The sequence below is a fragment of the Thermobia domestica genome, chromosome 9, assembly GCF_964235325.1.
Source record: "Thermobia domestica chromosome 9, izTheDome1.hap1.1, whole genome shotgun sequence".
Classification (NCBI taxonomy): domain Eukaryota; kingdom Metazoa; phylum Arthropoda; class Insecta; order Zygentoma; family Lepismatidae; genus Thermobia; species Thermobia domestica.
The window spans coordinates 146,000,429-146,018,035 of NC_137462.1; the positions used below are offsets into that span (position 1 = coordinate 146,000,429).

Below are 17,607 nucleotides of genomic sequence, written 5' to 3' on the forward strand. Positions count from 1 at the left end.
GCATGACAGGATGACATGAGAAATGTGGTTGGTACTACCTGTCCTGTCCTTTTCTTCCCATGTAAACCGTATCTGCTGTTTGACAATTTGTTCTAGAAATATAGCGTGGCGATCATTTTGAACATTTATACCTTAAAATATGTGATCTTTATACTTGCTATTATTAGTATTTACGGAGCATCAACACTATTTTGGAACACTTCGTAAATTGTAACATTTATGAATTCTTTCAGTCCTATACTATTTATAAATCTGAAGAAGGCACTAGTAGGAGAGCAAAATATTTACAACAGCGATATAATATTTACACTAAAAATCAGAAAAAAAAACTTGTACTAAAACATTAAGATTTTTTTTTTTAAACTAATTGTTTGACAATGAAATGATCCCTTCATTACTGAATTGAGAGTATCTGACCTAGTATACATTTACCGATATCATGATCTCGAAAATGAGAGACAAAATGATAAAACAAGTATGTCAACAAGATCAGTTATTAAATAGATTAAGAAATTAGTGGTTGCATAAATTATAAGATAATAAAAGTAAAGTATTATCAACAGATCCCATTGAGCTGAATAAAATGATATGGATCAATGTGCAAAATCATCATGTGTGTGTGTGTATAGTTTTTGAAAAAAATCGAGAAAAAACTAATTTTTCTGTGAACCTAAATGAATGATGCTCTACCGTAACCACATCACCTATTTAAAACTACTGCTGAAGTTTTCAGTAGTAGTTTCTCATCAAGATTTCATTATAAGAATAGGAAGAAGACAATATGATTAATCAGATACAGTCCTAAAGTACGATTAACTTCTAAGTTTTATTTACCTATAAAACTGCTCAATGATGAAGAATATAGCAATCAATAGATGACACCGAGCTTAACATGACACGTTTGCTTGAAAGTAAAATTTTTAAGCGTAGTTTTCAAGAAGAACCGAAAAAAAAAGCTAATTTTTATTACGCTAAAAAGTATGTCTTGTTGCCATCAATAACTGGTAGTTCTTATTCTGCTGAAATGTACTAATTTTTATGTATCATATATGAAAAAATACATATTAAACAGCAAATTGTATCTATTCTTGTTTTTCTACTTCTAATGGTGACACACACATATTCCTACTAGTGACACAACTTATAAATGATTGCCTACTGTCACAATGCCAAGTTCAGAGAATTCAAAGTGGAGTGGGATTAGTTCACCTGTATAGAAAAAAGAAGTCAATAAGTGCAATGTCAATTTTTTAATGTATGTTCTTTTAAGTCTGCTGACTTTCACAAATTTATTTTTGGATACAGGCTGATCTGTAAGATCTCAATAAAGTTTAGTGGAAAGCAGATAATCTACGACTAACAAATGCAAAACTAGATTTATTTACAGAGAAATTAAAAAAAAACATCCTGCAATGCAAACCATGTGGTTGGCAAATATCGAGTTACACAGTTTTTCCCCCCTATAAACTTGCAGAGTTTTGTATTTTATAAAACTCTCATGTTGTTGCTCGAAATATAAGTACACAGTTGTATATACCAGATTTTAATTCCTGAGTAGTCCTTCCACTATTAAACTTTCAGTCCTTCCTTAAATCCTTGCTCACGGTGGATAAAAACTGGAGTAAAAGCAATAGAGGAATTCTATAGGATATAAAAAGGAATCGACTCAAAGGGGAAAGAGCAATGCAGAGAAACATTGTAGCTGAAGTTATCTTGTCAATGAAGTTCTAATAAGTACAAAATAGTTCTAGCAACATTGCGTATTTTAAGTCTCGACTCAAGAAATTATTTTAGCTTAAATTTAAATAGCTTAAATAAATGCTAAAAACTACATCACATACTGGTTATTTTTATTCGTCGAATTTTCCGCTGAGTTAAGATTACGAAAACAGCGCCTGTTCAATCTTGATGATAACCTGATTTTATGTAGCTTGGATTTAAATAATGTTATGACGACTATACACTGTCTCACTAACGTTAGGAGTATAAAATAGAATTTACTGGAAAGTATAAAATTTATACAGAAAGTAAGCAACAGGAACGCATAGTGTAAATTACCTGTGTTGACAAATTATTGATAAAGTATATTTATCCTAATTTCGCATATTTTCTGTACTTTCGAGGATTTCTTTTCATGTTTATTATCCTATCACTCACGCAATTACTAATTCTTTAATGGTTCTTTTCTATCATCTATTAGCTGAACACATATTACATGTATCTAATTTATTTCATTTTATTGTTATTGAATATGTTAAATCCCAGAGATCGTGATGCCGGGGAGCGTGTACTAGGCCAAATACTCTAAAACAAAAACGTTGAAAAGATCGATTTACGTATTCTCTTGCTTACAAGTTTTTTTTTTTCCCCTGGATTTTATGCATAACTTGTTCGAAATTTGAAAACAAATCGAATTGTGAATGTTTAACCCATTTTTAAACCGAATAAAATATGAGATTTTAAATATAATTATTCGAGTTAGAAGTTTTAGACTGAATCTTAATTTTGTTTTACTACTAAAATGCCTAAATTACCTTGTCTTAGGAAGAAAATATTAAATAAACACTCCAAACTGTGTTTTTGTTGCGCCTTTTGCAATTTTTTCAATGCAAGCATCTATTTGCACTTTTTCTTGATGGCATCACCTTTATTATTATTATTTTTTTTTTAAGCACTATTCTAAACATTTTTTGGCCACTTTACCGCATTTTGTTGCTATAATATAAAGGTTATTGGGCCAATCGACACGTAATCGTTTCAGTCAAAACGAATCGGGTTCTCTGCTTTAGCACTCGTTTAATACGTTCATGGACGTCGCCATACTTGAACCAGAGCTGCCAGCCTTGTTTTCTTTCTTACACTAAAAATTATAATAGCAATTACTTCTCTAACATATAATAATTAAACAAGGAACACCAACCGTGTGCACCATCACTTCACCTTCGTTTCAATGAGGTCCCATTAGGCAAAACTGAATAGGAAGTAAAGAGAGAAAGTAACTATCAAATGCCCAATCACAGCTATAACCAATCGATGTTGTTGAGCACTTTTCTACACACAAATACAGTGGACCCCTGGATTACGAACTAATCGGTTCGCGAATAAATAAGTTTCTTGTTCTTTCTTGCACGTTTTGTAATTCTTAGCCTTCCTAACCCACTATTTTGTTTAATTTAGTGTTTCTTATTTATCTATAATAAGGAAAATGTTATTTTCATTCTATATTCTTTATAAAAAAAACACTTAAAAATGTAAAAAAAGAAAAAAATACATACAGTATCAAGTTTCTGTGGCTAGAACGGGTTAATTATATATATACACATTAATTTCACTGCAAATAAATAATTTAGGTTCACATACAGTGTTACGCAAGGGATTAAGTTCGTAACCTGAGGATCAACTATTTTCTTAGTGACCGGAGATGCAACCTTAATGAAAAATAAATAAATAAATAAATAAATAAATAAATAAATAAATAAATAAATAAATAAAATAAAAATGAAAAAATGTTATGTTTTGCCAATTTTGTGGACTTGTAAATTGCATTCTGGGACTTGTTTTATGCAGACTTTTTAAGTCCTTATATATTATGGAATTAGTTTTGGTATAGTTTGTATGAATATTTTTATTTGAAATTTGAACCTTTCCTTTTTTTCCAAAAATTTTTGCCTTTTTTTTTAAACCAAAATTTTGCACCTACAATTCCTATCTCTAATAGATCTGCATGTAAAATGTGCAAATAGTTTTATTTATAATCATAATAATAGTTTTAAACGAAATTTTAGAGTAAATGTAGACTAGCAGCTTTGATAGTCGGCTTAAAACCATAAAAGTCGTATAAGAAATCTAAACATGAAAAATCAGAATTTAATTACAATCACCTTCCTGCCCTAATTTTTCTTTGTTGTGACCAATCAGCAGCAGGTTTATTATGCTGCAGATACAAGCGCGATATTTGAATTCGATGAACATATGTAGATCTTATTCGATTTCACATTTGTTAAAATTCACATAAAATACTAAAATTTCAGAAATTATGCTTAAATTCTATTAAACTATCAAATAATTAGGTACAAAAATAAAAGACTTATTATTGTAAAAAATAATTAACTCTGGAAATTCAAGTTGCAAATGTTGAAATTTTAAAATTTATTGTTGATTTATTTCAGAAAGATGATATTAAAAAAGTAACTTTAGTTATTGGTGAAAACAGTCGAGACATATGGTAACTTTCTAAGTACTGTTGCCTTGTCAATATATGTTCATATTTTGAATGCCCTGCTTTATATAAATATGTTATTTAAGGTATTTATAATCGAATACAAGAATAAAAGAATCTGAATATTAAGGAATTGTATAACGGCTACCAAAAGTAGTTTCAGCATTAGATTTCCTTTTTGCAGACTGCATTTACCAGTTTGGATATTACTTTGTACAGTATAGAGCTCTTGCTACGTTAAGTAAAATGATCGAACAGTTCCAAAGATTAATAGAACAATGTGGTAGGGTATGTCAAACTATTTATTAAATTTTCTGATATCTCAGTTTCTCTTGCTCTTCGATTCAATGTGTCGAGAAGCCAGATCATATACTTTACATCTTATCTTCTGATGAGATTGACTTAACACGTTCAGCCATTATTTCGAATAAATAAATTCGGATTCTGACCTCCGAGATTATTATTCACTCTTGGCATTAAATTGCGAATATTTGATACTCTTCTGTAGTAATTTTTAATATTGAGATGTAGTTTTGCTAGCTATCGTATCTTATTAATTATACCTGGATTACATATATTAAAATCAATATTAACTTATCGTTTCCTCTTTTAAAACAAAATGCCTTTTTAAAAAAAAATAAAAAATAAAAAAAAAACTTTACGGAACGTTATATGAAATAAATGAGTAAATTTTAAGAAGTACTAATACTTACATAACAAAGGGTCGAGCCTTTCCTTGAAACTTTTTGTCCTGCATACGGATAGACTGGGCATTTCTGATACCGATGTAGTATCATCATCTGTGACAAGCGGAGCGCCATTCACTTGTACCACTGAATCCGTATCGCTAACAAGTCGATCGGGTGTGGTAACTCGCGCATGGTCAAACTCTTCCCCATCTTCCTTTTCTGTGGCTGACGAGTTATTGCCGGGAGTGGACAGCAAGTGTTCCCATCGCGAGCTATCCCACGGTTCGGAGAACACAGTTTGGGCATCATCGTCGCTAATTTGAGAATTCGTTTGTTGCTGCTGTTGAGAATCACCACCGGGACGCCCTTCAACATTGTCGTATGCTGAGATTCTGGATCCGCCACCACCACTACAAGGGGTCTGATCTTTGATGCGACCTTCACTGATGGTTGGGATAATCACTTCCGGAAGTTGTAGCTCAGGGCATTTCTCTACGATCAAGTCTTGCACTGTCAGACACTTCACAGTGCTTTGTTCACTGTCCATACACGTTTGCTGCTCTAATGTGGGGAACCGCCTTTCCCGCGTTGATGTTCCAACACCAGAGTCCTCATCATTCCCAATGAACTCCCAACTAGAATCCACTGCCCATGATGTGTCATTAAATGATTTCCCAGGTACCTTTTTCCCAGATGACTGTTGTTGATTCACTTTAGGAGGCTGAACTGGTTTACCACGTGGCAAAAGCTTTTTCTCCAAGGGACGAGAATTCGGGGTAGCTTCGGGAATGATACGATGATTATTTGTGGAACGTAAAAGCGCCAAGTTATCTACACTACTTGAGAAAGCATGCAGCTCGTCAGTTGAGTCTATTCGCTCTAAACCTGAAAAGTCTTTCTTGATTTGTAAATTTGTCTGCCATTGCAATGTTGGATCTGAATGTCTATGACTTGCAAGACGCTGCTGATGGAAACTGGTAAGATCGGCTCTTTTCGGTCGACGTCGTGCAACTAATGATTCTTGTTGATTTGAAGAAAAATTATCTTTCGAAACTTGTTTAATTGCGTCCGCTGGCTCAGCATAGAAAGGACTATCATGTTTAGGCTCACTGGGGTCCGAAGGGGGATCTGGAGACACAGGGCTAATCACTAATCCCAGTTTATTTCTATCATGTTCTTTGTTGAGTGACGTCGAACTGCTGCCTTTCATGGTACTGGTTGTAGATACATTCCCAAGCCGCTCCAAAAGATCTGGTCTTTTCCCTAGTTCTCGAGCCTCTTTATCTTCTGGAGATTCCGTTTTTGGTTTAAAAGTTAGCAACTCCGGAGTGGCTGCCTTTTCAGGGGTTTCACGTGGAGACGGTCCCCAAATGTCCTCATAATCACTTATTTTATCCGCAATGGAACTTCGGTAATACACTGTTGGAGAATCCAGAATATCTGATTCTTGATAGTGATACGATTCTTTGTTTTTGGCTCGTTTCTCCCGACGAGTGACTACCGGTTTCCGGTTGTTCTGTCCATTTTGTGTGGGTGTTCCTACTTTATTCTCGCTGTTTGGTGTACCAACGGGAGTCATCTGCACACGAAGCCGATCAGTTATGGTACTGCTTCCGTCTGGAGACAACAAACTACACTCAGATCTCTTGGGTGTGATCTGAACACAAGAAACCTCGACATGTGGTGACTGGTTGCTCGGGTTTTTCGGATCAAAGTTCATAGTACCATTCAGTTGGTTCACACTAAAAGTTACTGTTGTGGTCACGGTAAAATTCTGCCCGGAAAGCGTTGTGAGAGATGGTTTTGCCCACCTTGGCGGAGGCGGGGGCGGTGTTTGAGTTTTACCTTTATTAAAACCCACAAGCATACCGCCTCCTGTTGGTGACAATGGGCTATTTCCAGCAGATGTTGATAGAAGATTCAAAGTATTTGGCGGTGTTGGTCTCCCAACGCGAGTAGGTACACCTGTTGGGGTACTAGCGGCAGTGCTCATTGGAGTACTGGTTAAATTTAGTGAACTGGGTGGACTAATTTTGGCAGTATTTTCTCCCAAGCTGTTGCTCCCCTTTTCAGATGGGCTACTGTTGAAAGTTGATAAATTTGTGTCCGTCAGTGGTGACAAATTGAGAACTATTGGATCACCAGACTCTGAAGTTGGAGTTCGAGTCTGACCTGACTTAAAGGTGCCCAAGGTTCCATTGTTGTTATTATTATTGTTATTGTTATTGTTGCCATTACTACCAAAGCTGCTGAGACTCGATTGGCTGCTTGGTGGAGTTTGTCCTTCTGCTAGGCTCATTGGTGTCTCCGTTGTCTTTTGTTGAACGCCATTGTCTGAGCGAGTACGCTCTGGTCGAGGATTTGCCATCGGATATCTCCAGAACTCTGCAAGTGAAAAATAAATAAATAAATAAATGTTAGTTTGAACAATTAAACAAATATTGAAGATATCATTAAATACACACTAATTATTTGCTGAGCAAAACCATTATATTTTCATTAAAAATTAAATACGTGTTACAGTTTCACCAACTAACTTTTTGGCTTCATCAGACACTATGAATTACAGGATAACTGTACAATCTTATATACATACACCAGCTAAGACATCTTTCTTCTGATTGACTCCTGGCAGCAGCAAATCTCCTTCAAGTATATTTATTTGAAAATTCCTATATTTAATTATATACAAAGTAAAGCTTCTACTTACGGAAAATATCACAGTTGAAGATATCAGAAATACTTATCAAAGAATTCATCTGGATTTTCATTCTCTGTCCACAAGCGTAATATTTTATATATATATGGTTAAAAGTTCTCTATCGAGACAAATATTTCTTCATTTCAATTATATCTTCAAAATTTGCAATACGATCTATTTCTTATTTATATGTTTGTACCTAGGTTAAATACATTTTTGATAAAATATTACCGTCTGACACAGCGAAGAAATAAGAATTTAGTTTTCAAGCTCATTAAAAGCGTTCCCATGAAGGGAACGGAAGTGAACTTATAACCATACAAAATTTTACGTTAATACATGGTAAACAAATCGGGGCTGTAATATTTTCCATGTACAAGCTTTGCTTTAGTAGACTTACATCCGATTAAAACTACTCTCTGAGCAAAACGATACGTTTATTATAAAAATTAACAACGCTTAACAGTTCCGCCAACTATCTAGTTGTGTTACATAGTGTCTGACACGTGATAAGATAGTGTCTGATGAAGTCAAGTGGATAGTTGGCGAAACTGCTACACGTTATTAATTTTTACAATAAAAGTATAGTTTTGCTCAGCGAGTAGTTTTAATCGAATTTAAATCTGACTACTGCTTTAATATTTATATGTACTGTAATTGGTCTTAAGATACATTGGCATCGGTCACAGTTAAAAGGAGAGTATATTATATATATATATATATATATATGCCATTTAAACATAATGAAACATGATCCTTTTTAATCATGGTTGATTCATTTCTCGAATGCCTTCTTTTGATATACTATTTCTCAATTAGTAATATTAGATACTTACACCGTATTATATATGGTTACGATATCCCAGGAATGTGTGTGTTTCTAATTTAGTTCAGTTCAATTTATTGTATCCAAGTTGTAATGGTGATGACATAATTATTAACTAATTACATTTTAAATACAGACAAAATTACAAAAACTCACCAAGACTATAAAAAGCAGCTTTTTTTTTCTTTTTTCATTCTAGAACGTCAGTAATTTCTTGAATTAAAGAATATATTTTTTCGTCTTTTATTCTAGCGGGTAATATTTTGAATAGTTTCTTATCGGTATATGTTGCATCTTTTTGATATATGTTGATCAATTGATTAATGTAAATGTCGTCTCTCCTATACCTATTATAGGTAAGTATATACTTACTTAATACGAAATGTTTAGAGGAAAGTTTTATGTATACTGTAATAGGATAGAACTATAAACTTTGTAATAATAAAATACTAAGTTTTTTAAAAACTGCCGACAAAATTTTTTCTACTTTTTCGACATAAAATCCGGCAAAACCACATTGTTTGTAACTTAAAAACAACATAACTCTTGCAATTATTAGTAACATTTAGATTATTAAAGGCTATTATATTTGTGTCTAATGTTCCTAATATCCAAGATTAGAAACAAGCGTACATTTCTGAGATATCATAGTAGAATACAGATTACACTTCTTTACAGAATCTATGTATACACAACACAAATTTGCAAATAATGACTCATTTTGTAACAAGCAGTATATAATATATTAAAGTACTAATAAAAGTTAATGAATTAAGTTATTAGAAAAAAGATTAAGATTTAATTTTGCTGTATATATATATATATATGAAAATAATTCTTTCTAATGGGCATTGTATTAGACGAATGTTATTCATTTTTTTTCTTCTTCAAGACTGAATATTGATCCCTCTCACTCTCCCTTAATTTTGGTGAACCCTAAAATGTCTCATTCCCAAAATATTGGACTGACTTTTGAAGGTCATGCCTTCTTTCTAGTTAACATTGTATAAGGATCATTGTATAGGTATCTTGAGGTAAATTCTAGTTATTCTCTTTGGTATGTAGCGAAGGATGTTTGTAACTCCTTTCTTCTCTTATAAAAATATATCTTTAAACAGGGCGCAAAATTCCCAGTCGCCAGGTAGCCATTGGCGACTAGACAGCTGGCGACCAGTGTTCAGAGGGATGGTTTTTGCTTAAACTCACAGGGCTGCGCAGTTTCTGTTTGGCACGAAAATAGTTGTCACTGAGTGAGAGAAAACACGGAATGTGAAGTCTTCACAACGGACATGGAAAGTGAAGTCGTCACAACGTTGTAATTCATCCCTCTTTTCATTACGGGATTCCCAAATTTGCTTTCATTTGTCACATTTTGTGTAGTTTTACCTGTAAGTACTGCTTCATGTGCGAGAGACTTCAGCAGTTTCAACAGAGTTAAGACTGCCTACAGGAATTCACCGAAGACTAACGCACACTGGATGATTTTCTGACAATTTCCATTAATGGTCTTCACTTAAGGACTTTCATCGGAAAACTGCAATCGACAACTGGTACTTCAGTGCAAAGAGAGAGCGTTACACAAACATGAAGTCTTAAGGTAAGATATTTTTTAACATGTATATGAATTGTCCAATTCAAAATTGATTGTCCTGAATCTAATTATCTGGTTTTGAAAATGTATGCCCTGATGTAAACTCTCTCTCTCTTTATCAAACCAAAGGCCACAGGGAGGCTCCCATAATTTATACGTGAGATACTGGCTACCATCATTTTAGGATTGGCGAGTGCGTCTGATTTTGAAATTTTGCACCCTGCTTTAAATCTCGCTTGGAACATACTATCCCAGTTCAGTGAGCTTTTTACTGAATATTAAGGCACTGTATTTCTTCCTTTGAATATCACATAAATCTAGTGCAGTAAATTACAATAAATACTATTAATACTTTTGACCTTGATCATTATCCATACAATGTTGTGAATCCTGGATTTAATAGACAAACCAACAAAAGAAATTACAGGTAACAGAGATAAGATTTTTGACAAAAATTATAGGTCAAATCAGAAGAGAGAAAGTAAGAAATTTCAAAATAAAAGAAACACTAAAAATAACTCCATTAGAAGATGAAATACAGAAAATACAATTGAAATGTTGTGGTCACTTAATAAGAATGAAAGAAAGGAGAATAAAACAGGTATATGAAGCAAAGGTTATAGGAAGGCAGAGGAAAGCACAACTGAAAAGTATACGACAGGCAGTGGAGAACAAAGGTCCATAAAAGAAGGCAGAGATAGTTGCAAGAACACTCACTAGAAACCCTCTACATCGAGAGGTAATGCCTTAATTTCATATGGTTTTGCAACTCAATGTAAAGATTTTGTATCTAATAAACATGAATGGTCTAAATCTATTTGATTCATTATTTCTGGAATGTTTGTTATCTCTTCACATAAAGAAAACTATCAAATAACACCTACGTCTTGCTAATAACATATGCAGTATAAAGAGTACTGAAACCTTGTGCTTAAATTATGCGTCTAGCGTACCTTGCCCTAACAAGGCTAAAGATGCTAACTGCTGACGAGTCTTGGCTTCCTGAATGGCTCGAGGCAAGGTGAGCTGCACAGGAAGTTCATCACTACAAAGACAGGAAAGAATAAAAGTTAATTAAATTCAACTGTAAAATGTACGTACATATAAAGAAATATAAAATGCATTCTTTTTTCTCTTTCCTTTCAATACCTTATCAATTTAATTCTTAACTCGGTTAGGTAACATTCCATATTTGAAGACTATAGTAGTACTATACCTGAAGCTTAAAACACATCAAACATCAAAGCATAAGATTTGTCACCACATCAATGAAATATTTCAAAACTTGAATACGAATTTTAATAGAATTATATTTGAATTGATGGATGTTCAAAAGCAATATTTCTACAAAGAACATTTTCGATAAAATAAAAGTATGAGATAAAAATTAAAATCTTCTTAAGTTCCGTAATAAGACATTTTGAGGTACTGCATTCTGATGTTGATAAGTGATAGAACCAAGTACAGCTTGACAAAGACACGATAACGCGGAATACTATAACTTTTACGATTTGGGGGAAGTGGAGATAGAGAGTTAATGTCCACTGTACACTGGATTTATTGTTCATTATATCGGATCTGATGATCCTAACCACTCGGGGTTTGACAGAATATAGCCATAACAATGACAATACCACACAATATTTATATGGTCTTAAGCTATTCCGATTATCAGATTAGACTCTTCATGCTACAATGTTAAATAATATACATAATCAATATACAAGTTAGGTCATAAAGTATTTTGAATTTTACTTTATTTTTTTACGCGTTATATAATATTTACTGATGTTTTTGTAAGAACAGTCATATATTATATATATAAAAAACAAAGGAATTTAATAAATTGGACACAAGATATCTTACTATTTCCATCCTTAACTTGATTTTTCTTAACAAGAAAAAAAATCAGAAGAACAAATCTACAGGAGTCATCTGATTATGGCCAAACGTAACCTGGAAGTAGACAGTGAATTGGTTTGTATGCAAATGTCTGTATTTTGCTTGTATAATTTTGGTTCCCATGTTGTCATGTCATCCAAGCTGGGGTTTGCAAAATAGTATACTGACTTTCTTTTTTCTCTCATTCTTTTTAAGAATGGCTGATGTCGAGGTTTGAAGTTTACCATTCGTATCGGTATACCAAATATTAATTAATTAAGATACATGACATGCATATGGTTTAGTGAAACTATTAGTTTTTATGAATATTAACGGATTTTAAAATAATCATAACATATAGCAGGTTCTTCGGATATACTGGTTATTCTTTTGATATTCGTAACGCTACTTTTAACCACTTAAGGACATATTACCCCTATTTATCTCGAGTTCGATATTCTAATCCCATAGTATTATCCCTAGTCATCTTGGACATTCAAAATGTTTTCTATTCCGTTCGTTTCTTCTATCGCGAAAAAATCCGTTCTTTTAGGAACACAATCTTTTCATTAGATTATTCTAGAAGCATTATATATATTCTAGAAGCATATTCAGCAACAATAGAGAGGCTGTATGAATTGTAAACATTGTACTACTTGTGTTATATTGTCTGTTGTAAGAAAAATTACCTTTTATCGTGTTACGAGAAAAGTGGAGGTGGACAGTGACTCAGATAGGCTCTAAGTGACATGGCAATTAACAATGGAACTTTAGAAGAATCAGGGACTGCTGGTTCAAGCTCAAATGAAGAGTTTTTCAGATTTTGAATCTGACAGTCTGGATCTGATAGCAGCTCGCATGTGGATTCAAGTACTAACATTTGGCACATTGATCCCTGCCCCGCCAAAGTTTGCTTTTACGGATTTCCCTGGAATAAATTTTGTTGTGGACCCAACAGGTATGGAAATTCAATCTTTTAAACTATTCCTTGATAATGATCCGTTACGGATGACAACAGATGAAACAAACAGTAATGCAAATCAGTGTTTTGAATCATCAGGGCATAAGAATGCAAAGGCAAACAAAGTGTACAAGTAACATGTGATGAAATATGAGTATTCTTCGCTATTGTGCTACTGTAGAGTATTGTAGCAGAAAGCCTAAAGAAAAGAAGTACTGATCTGAAGATCCGATCTTGCAAACACCTTTCTTTTCACAAGCAGTACCACATAAAAAATTTGTATAGTTGAAGAAATATTTACATTTTGTAATGCCTAAGATAACTTGGGGTAAGAAAATAAAAAGTTTTTAAAAGAAAATAAAATATTTTTAACTCTTTTGTTTTTCAAGACACTGTTAGAGAGTTCAGCGAAATACACGGTCCAAAAAAAGGAGTAACTCATAACTGGAGCATGTAATTGTTAAGACATTTATATAATATTGTTGGATAGTAACCTATCTCTAAATTGATAGTACAATTACCAAAATTTTCGCCTCTTACTGTACTGTAGAGAAATTAGAGCTTTAAGAGTTAATAATAATTATCTATAATATAAAAACATCTCAGTCAGTGAATGAAGATAATTCTCAATAGTTAAGAATCACCTCTCCACTACGTTCGCTGCCTGTCTTTATTTGAAAATAGACAGTGATAATTCTGAACATGAGCGTGCTTCGGTGTTTATTATTAAGACAAAGGGCTCTATTAAATGCAAATAAGATTGTAATTACTTCTATAAAATTCACAAGTGTTTATTCCGTATCAAGCCCAATACAATTTACTAACTAAGCAAAATGAAAACAATAAATACAGGGTATATAAACTATACACAGTTGTTACCGTTCACCTTTACGATAGTGCAATATTTAACAAGATTTACCACCAACCCACATGAAGCGTACAATCATTAACAGAACTTGAATATATTTAGATTTGAGCATTAATATTTGAGTAATCAAAACTTAGTTGGGCAAACATATAACGTACAATCAAATGAAAAGTATTAGATCTTTTAATTAATTACGATTTTAACGTACAGCAAACAACAAACGAAAGCAAAAAGGAAAGAACAAAAGAACGAAAGAAAGACGGCTACTACTAGTAATTTCTGTACAATACACAGAGAGGCAAAATTTTGGAAACTACACTATCAAATTTATTCCTCCTCGCTATCTAGTGGCTTGGTGCACGTGGTTCAATTTCCGGTGCTGAGAGAGCACAAAAATGTTAATTTCACAATCACTTACTTCTATTAATCATTCGTCTACTTTAACCTAAAGGGTTTGGAACAGTAAACTAAAAATTTTGTATCATTTCAATGTACTATCAATTTGTTTATAGTACTTTACAGTAAGATTACAAATAAGTAGAAGTTACTATAATACAAATACATATATTACCAACTACTATTACTTACTCACACTCGAAGAAAAGAGAAACAAATGCGAAACAATAATAGAGAAAATATAATTATATGTGTGTGATGCGTTGTGAAATATTATTTTGCTCCTATATTGCGGAAAACTTATTATTTGCTTATTTTTGCAGTTCTCTTACTCTGAACTAAGAAAAATAGCGATAAAATAATACTCCACGATATCGTTATTTTTCCTAGTTCAGAAAAAAGAATTGCAAGAATAAACAAACAATACGGTTTGTGAAATATGGCAGTAAAATAATACTGCACGACACAGCAACAAATAATATTTTCTCTTTTATACAGGGTGTTTCAAAACAACACCGACAACGTTTGGGAGTTGATTCCTAACGCCAAAATAACATAAAAAGTATAGACCAAACTGGGTGCACAAATGCTTCCTTTCGGAGTTATAGGCTGCCAAAAACATAAAAAAATGAAGTTTAAAGGTCCATAGTTCCAAAACTATGGGACCTACCGCAGTCAGGTCAAGACTTCACATAGGAACTAGTATGTGCCCTATCCAAATATCCAAGTGTCACAATCCTGTGGTACTTCCGCAACAATTTTTATAGAGATAGTTGGTGAGTACTTCATTTATATGCCCGTATCCAAACTACTCCTATAAAAATTGTTGCGTGAGTACTGCAGGATTCCGAAATATGTATTTTTGAATAGAGCACATACTAGTTCCTAAGTGAAGTCTTGACCCGACTACGGTATGTCCCATAGTTTTGGAGCTATGGACCTTTAAAGTTCAATTTTTCATATTTTCGGCAGTCTATAACTCCGACAGGAAGCATTTGTGCACCCAGGTTGGTCTATACTTTGTATTTTATCTTTGTGTCAGGAATCAGCTTCCAAACGTTGTCGGTGTTGTTTCGAAACACCCTGTATAACTTAACATGTTAAAGCTCAAACATTGATGCATAGATGCTCAATGATTAATGCATTAATGAAACACTACAAATTTATTTTTTATTCTATTCTTTTTAAAGTCAATGTTCCTTTCCAGCTATGCAGTTCTATAGTTGAGTGCAAGATTGAAGGACATGACTTTCTACTGAATAGAATTTGGTCTCCCTCTCTAACCATGTACTCACAAGAACTATCAAATTTATACATAAATTGATACGGTAAATTTAAAGGAATATTTCCCTACTTGATTTGGCAACTTTATGTATTGGAAAGAAAAAGATTTGCTTTCATGAACATACTACAGAATACTTAAAATTTAATCAAAGCATACGCTCATTATGACTACTAACCTCTATTATAGTTTCGACAACATACCAACGCCTTCATCAGATACGTTATATCAGCCTACATGAGGCCAGACAATATGTTTGATGAAGGTACTGATATGTTGTCGAAATTGTAAGACAAACCAGTAACACGTAGTAACTTTTCGCTTTGATCAGACTTTACATTTATTGAAGTTAAGACATAGTTCCTAAAACTGGAATAAACAGGATTCAGATAGAATAATGAAATAAAAATCTTGAAACGATAAATTCGAAAAGAACTTAAAGTTTGTGGTGGACAACATCGTGTCTGAATTTTCTCGGTTCATCGTATTCCTGTTTCCTCCCACTTTCTCATTCCAATTCTTCCATCATCATACAGTTGCCTTAATCGTCGTCCCTCTTAGCTTAAAGAACATAATCGAGGGACGTTAATCTGAAAGATTTAATTTCATTTCATTACGAAAAAAAATACATTTTTTGGTTGAATTTCATTAAGCTTATATTGATTTATGTTCTGTTAATTGACATCCTAAGAAAGCCGAATAATTAAAGAGAAAGAAAAAGAAATGTTTTTGGACAGCTGAAAGGAAACGCATTCCATAGATACAAATTCATTTTGTTTAATTAACACTTAAGAGACCACCCAACCTTGCCAGTGATAGCATCGTATCATCGTTAAATATAACAAGCCAAGTGGATTCTCTTGTCAATGTTTATAAGTGTAAGAACATCAATTAACCCATTTAAACCACTCACAAAAACAAAAACACTACAAGCTTCTCGAACAAATTAAACAAAGGAATGTCTGCCGCATGAAGTAGGACAAGTGTATGTTTTTTCTCTTTTATTATTATCATAGCTTATCATTCATGCTAAGTCAGGTCAAACAGTTGAAGTCACTTCTTAGTATTGTGACATTGAAGAATTCTTAGGCACGCTCTACTACTGTTGTTAGGAGCTGTTCGATTAATGTTTTCTCTTTCAATTAAAAACCATCTTAAAGTGTTCTCTTATTGTCTAGCTAGTTACTCGAGAACTACTTTCCCCTTTTCTCCCTTTTGCGCACTACCCCCACTACTCCCCCCCCACACACACACAAAAAAAAATGTTACAGTTAGTAACTGATATATATTGAATACTTTTTATTAGAAAGCATTAACAACTTTTGACAGTCATTGTAAAGAAAAAGTACTACTCTTTCACATAGAGAGTGGGACCTTTTATCTTGAAACTACGAAGGGTTTGACATCTGCAATTTACTTTTGTCAAGGTCACCTGGGCTTCACCTCAAGAAAAATGGTATATTACTATTTTCAATACTTAATATCGCTCTCGCCTATTTCGTTAGAGCTCATTTGTTTATAAGTACAATATACAAAGTATAGTATAGTTGTGCTCATGAAGAATTAGCCAAAAAAAAAAAAAAACAAAAAAAAAAAAAACATTGATTAGGTAGTAAAGAAGAAGTCAACAAAGTGTTTGTCTCCTGAAAATGGACTCTGAATGGTCAAATAAATCGATCATTTATTTTTAAACTTTTTTTTTTTTTTTTTTTTTTTTTTTTTTTTTTTTTTTTAAGGGAGTGGAACGATTTTTACCAACTATACGTATAGACACGAGGAGGGCTGCCAACAGCACAGTTTGGTTATTACTACTTGAACACCTGAAATGCAATTTCTGAACGTTCAGATTGCACGAACTTTTGTTAAGTTTGCCCTTACTATCCGGAACGCCTCAATTAATTTCATTAGCCTCATTCAAGATAGGTCCCTATTAACTTAACTTCGGCACATACAGGATGCAGGACGTATTCTGGTGGAGAACCATGCTTCATCTCTTTTAACCCCCAAGAATACATTTTACAGAGGCAGGCTGAGTCCCACAGTAGCTTTGGAATGACAGAGGAACATGAGATTAACTCCCTCCTCGCCAATACGGGAATCGAATCCCGGTAATTCGTTGGTGGATAGACGTCTGACCAACTATGACATCGTAAATCTATTAGCCTATAAGACGAAGTAAGAGCTACTAAGTAC

General features: G+C 33.3%; 1 protein-coding gene across 5 annotated transcripts in view; it reads right to left on the reverse strand.

Moving 5' to 3' along the window:
- Nucleotides 1–17,607, reverse strand: part of spri (Src homology 2 domain-containing protein sprint) — a 946,527-nt gene that overhangs the window by 46,909 nt on the left and 882,011 nt on the right. For all 5 annotated transcript variants that reach the window (XM_081771977.1, XM_081771978.1, XM_081771981.1 and 2 more), the window contains 2 exons: nucleotides 10,980–11,071; nucleotides 4,933–7,293 (listed from right to left, as the gene is read on the reverse strand). In XM_081771977.1, the coding sequence (XP_081628103.1) occupies nucleotides 4,933–7,293; nucleotides 10,980–11,071 (2,453 nt within the window). The remainder of the gene's footprint in view (nucleotides 1–4,932; nucleotides 7,294–10,979; nucleotides 11,072–17,607) is intronic.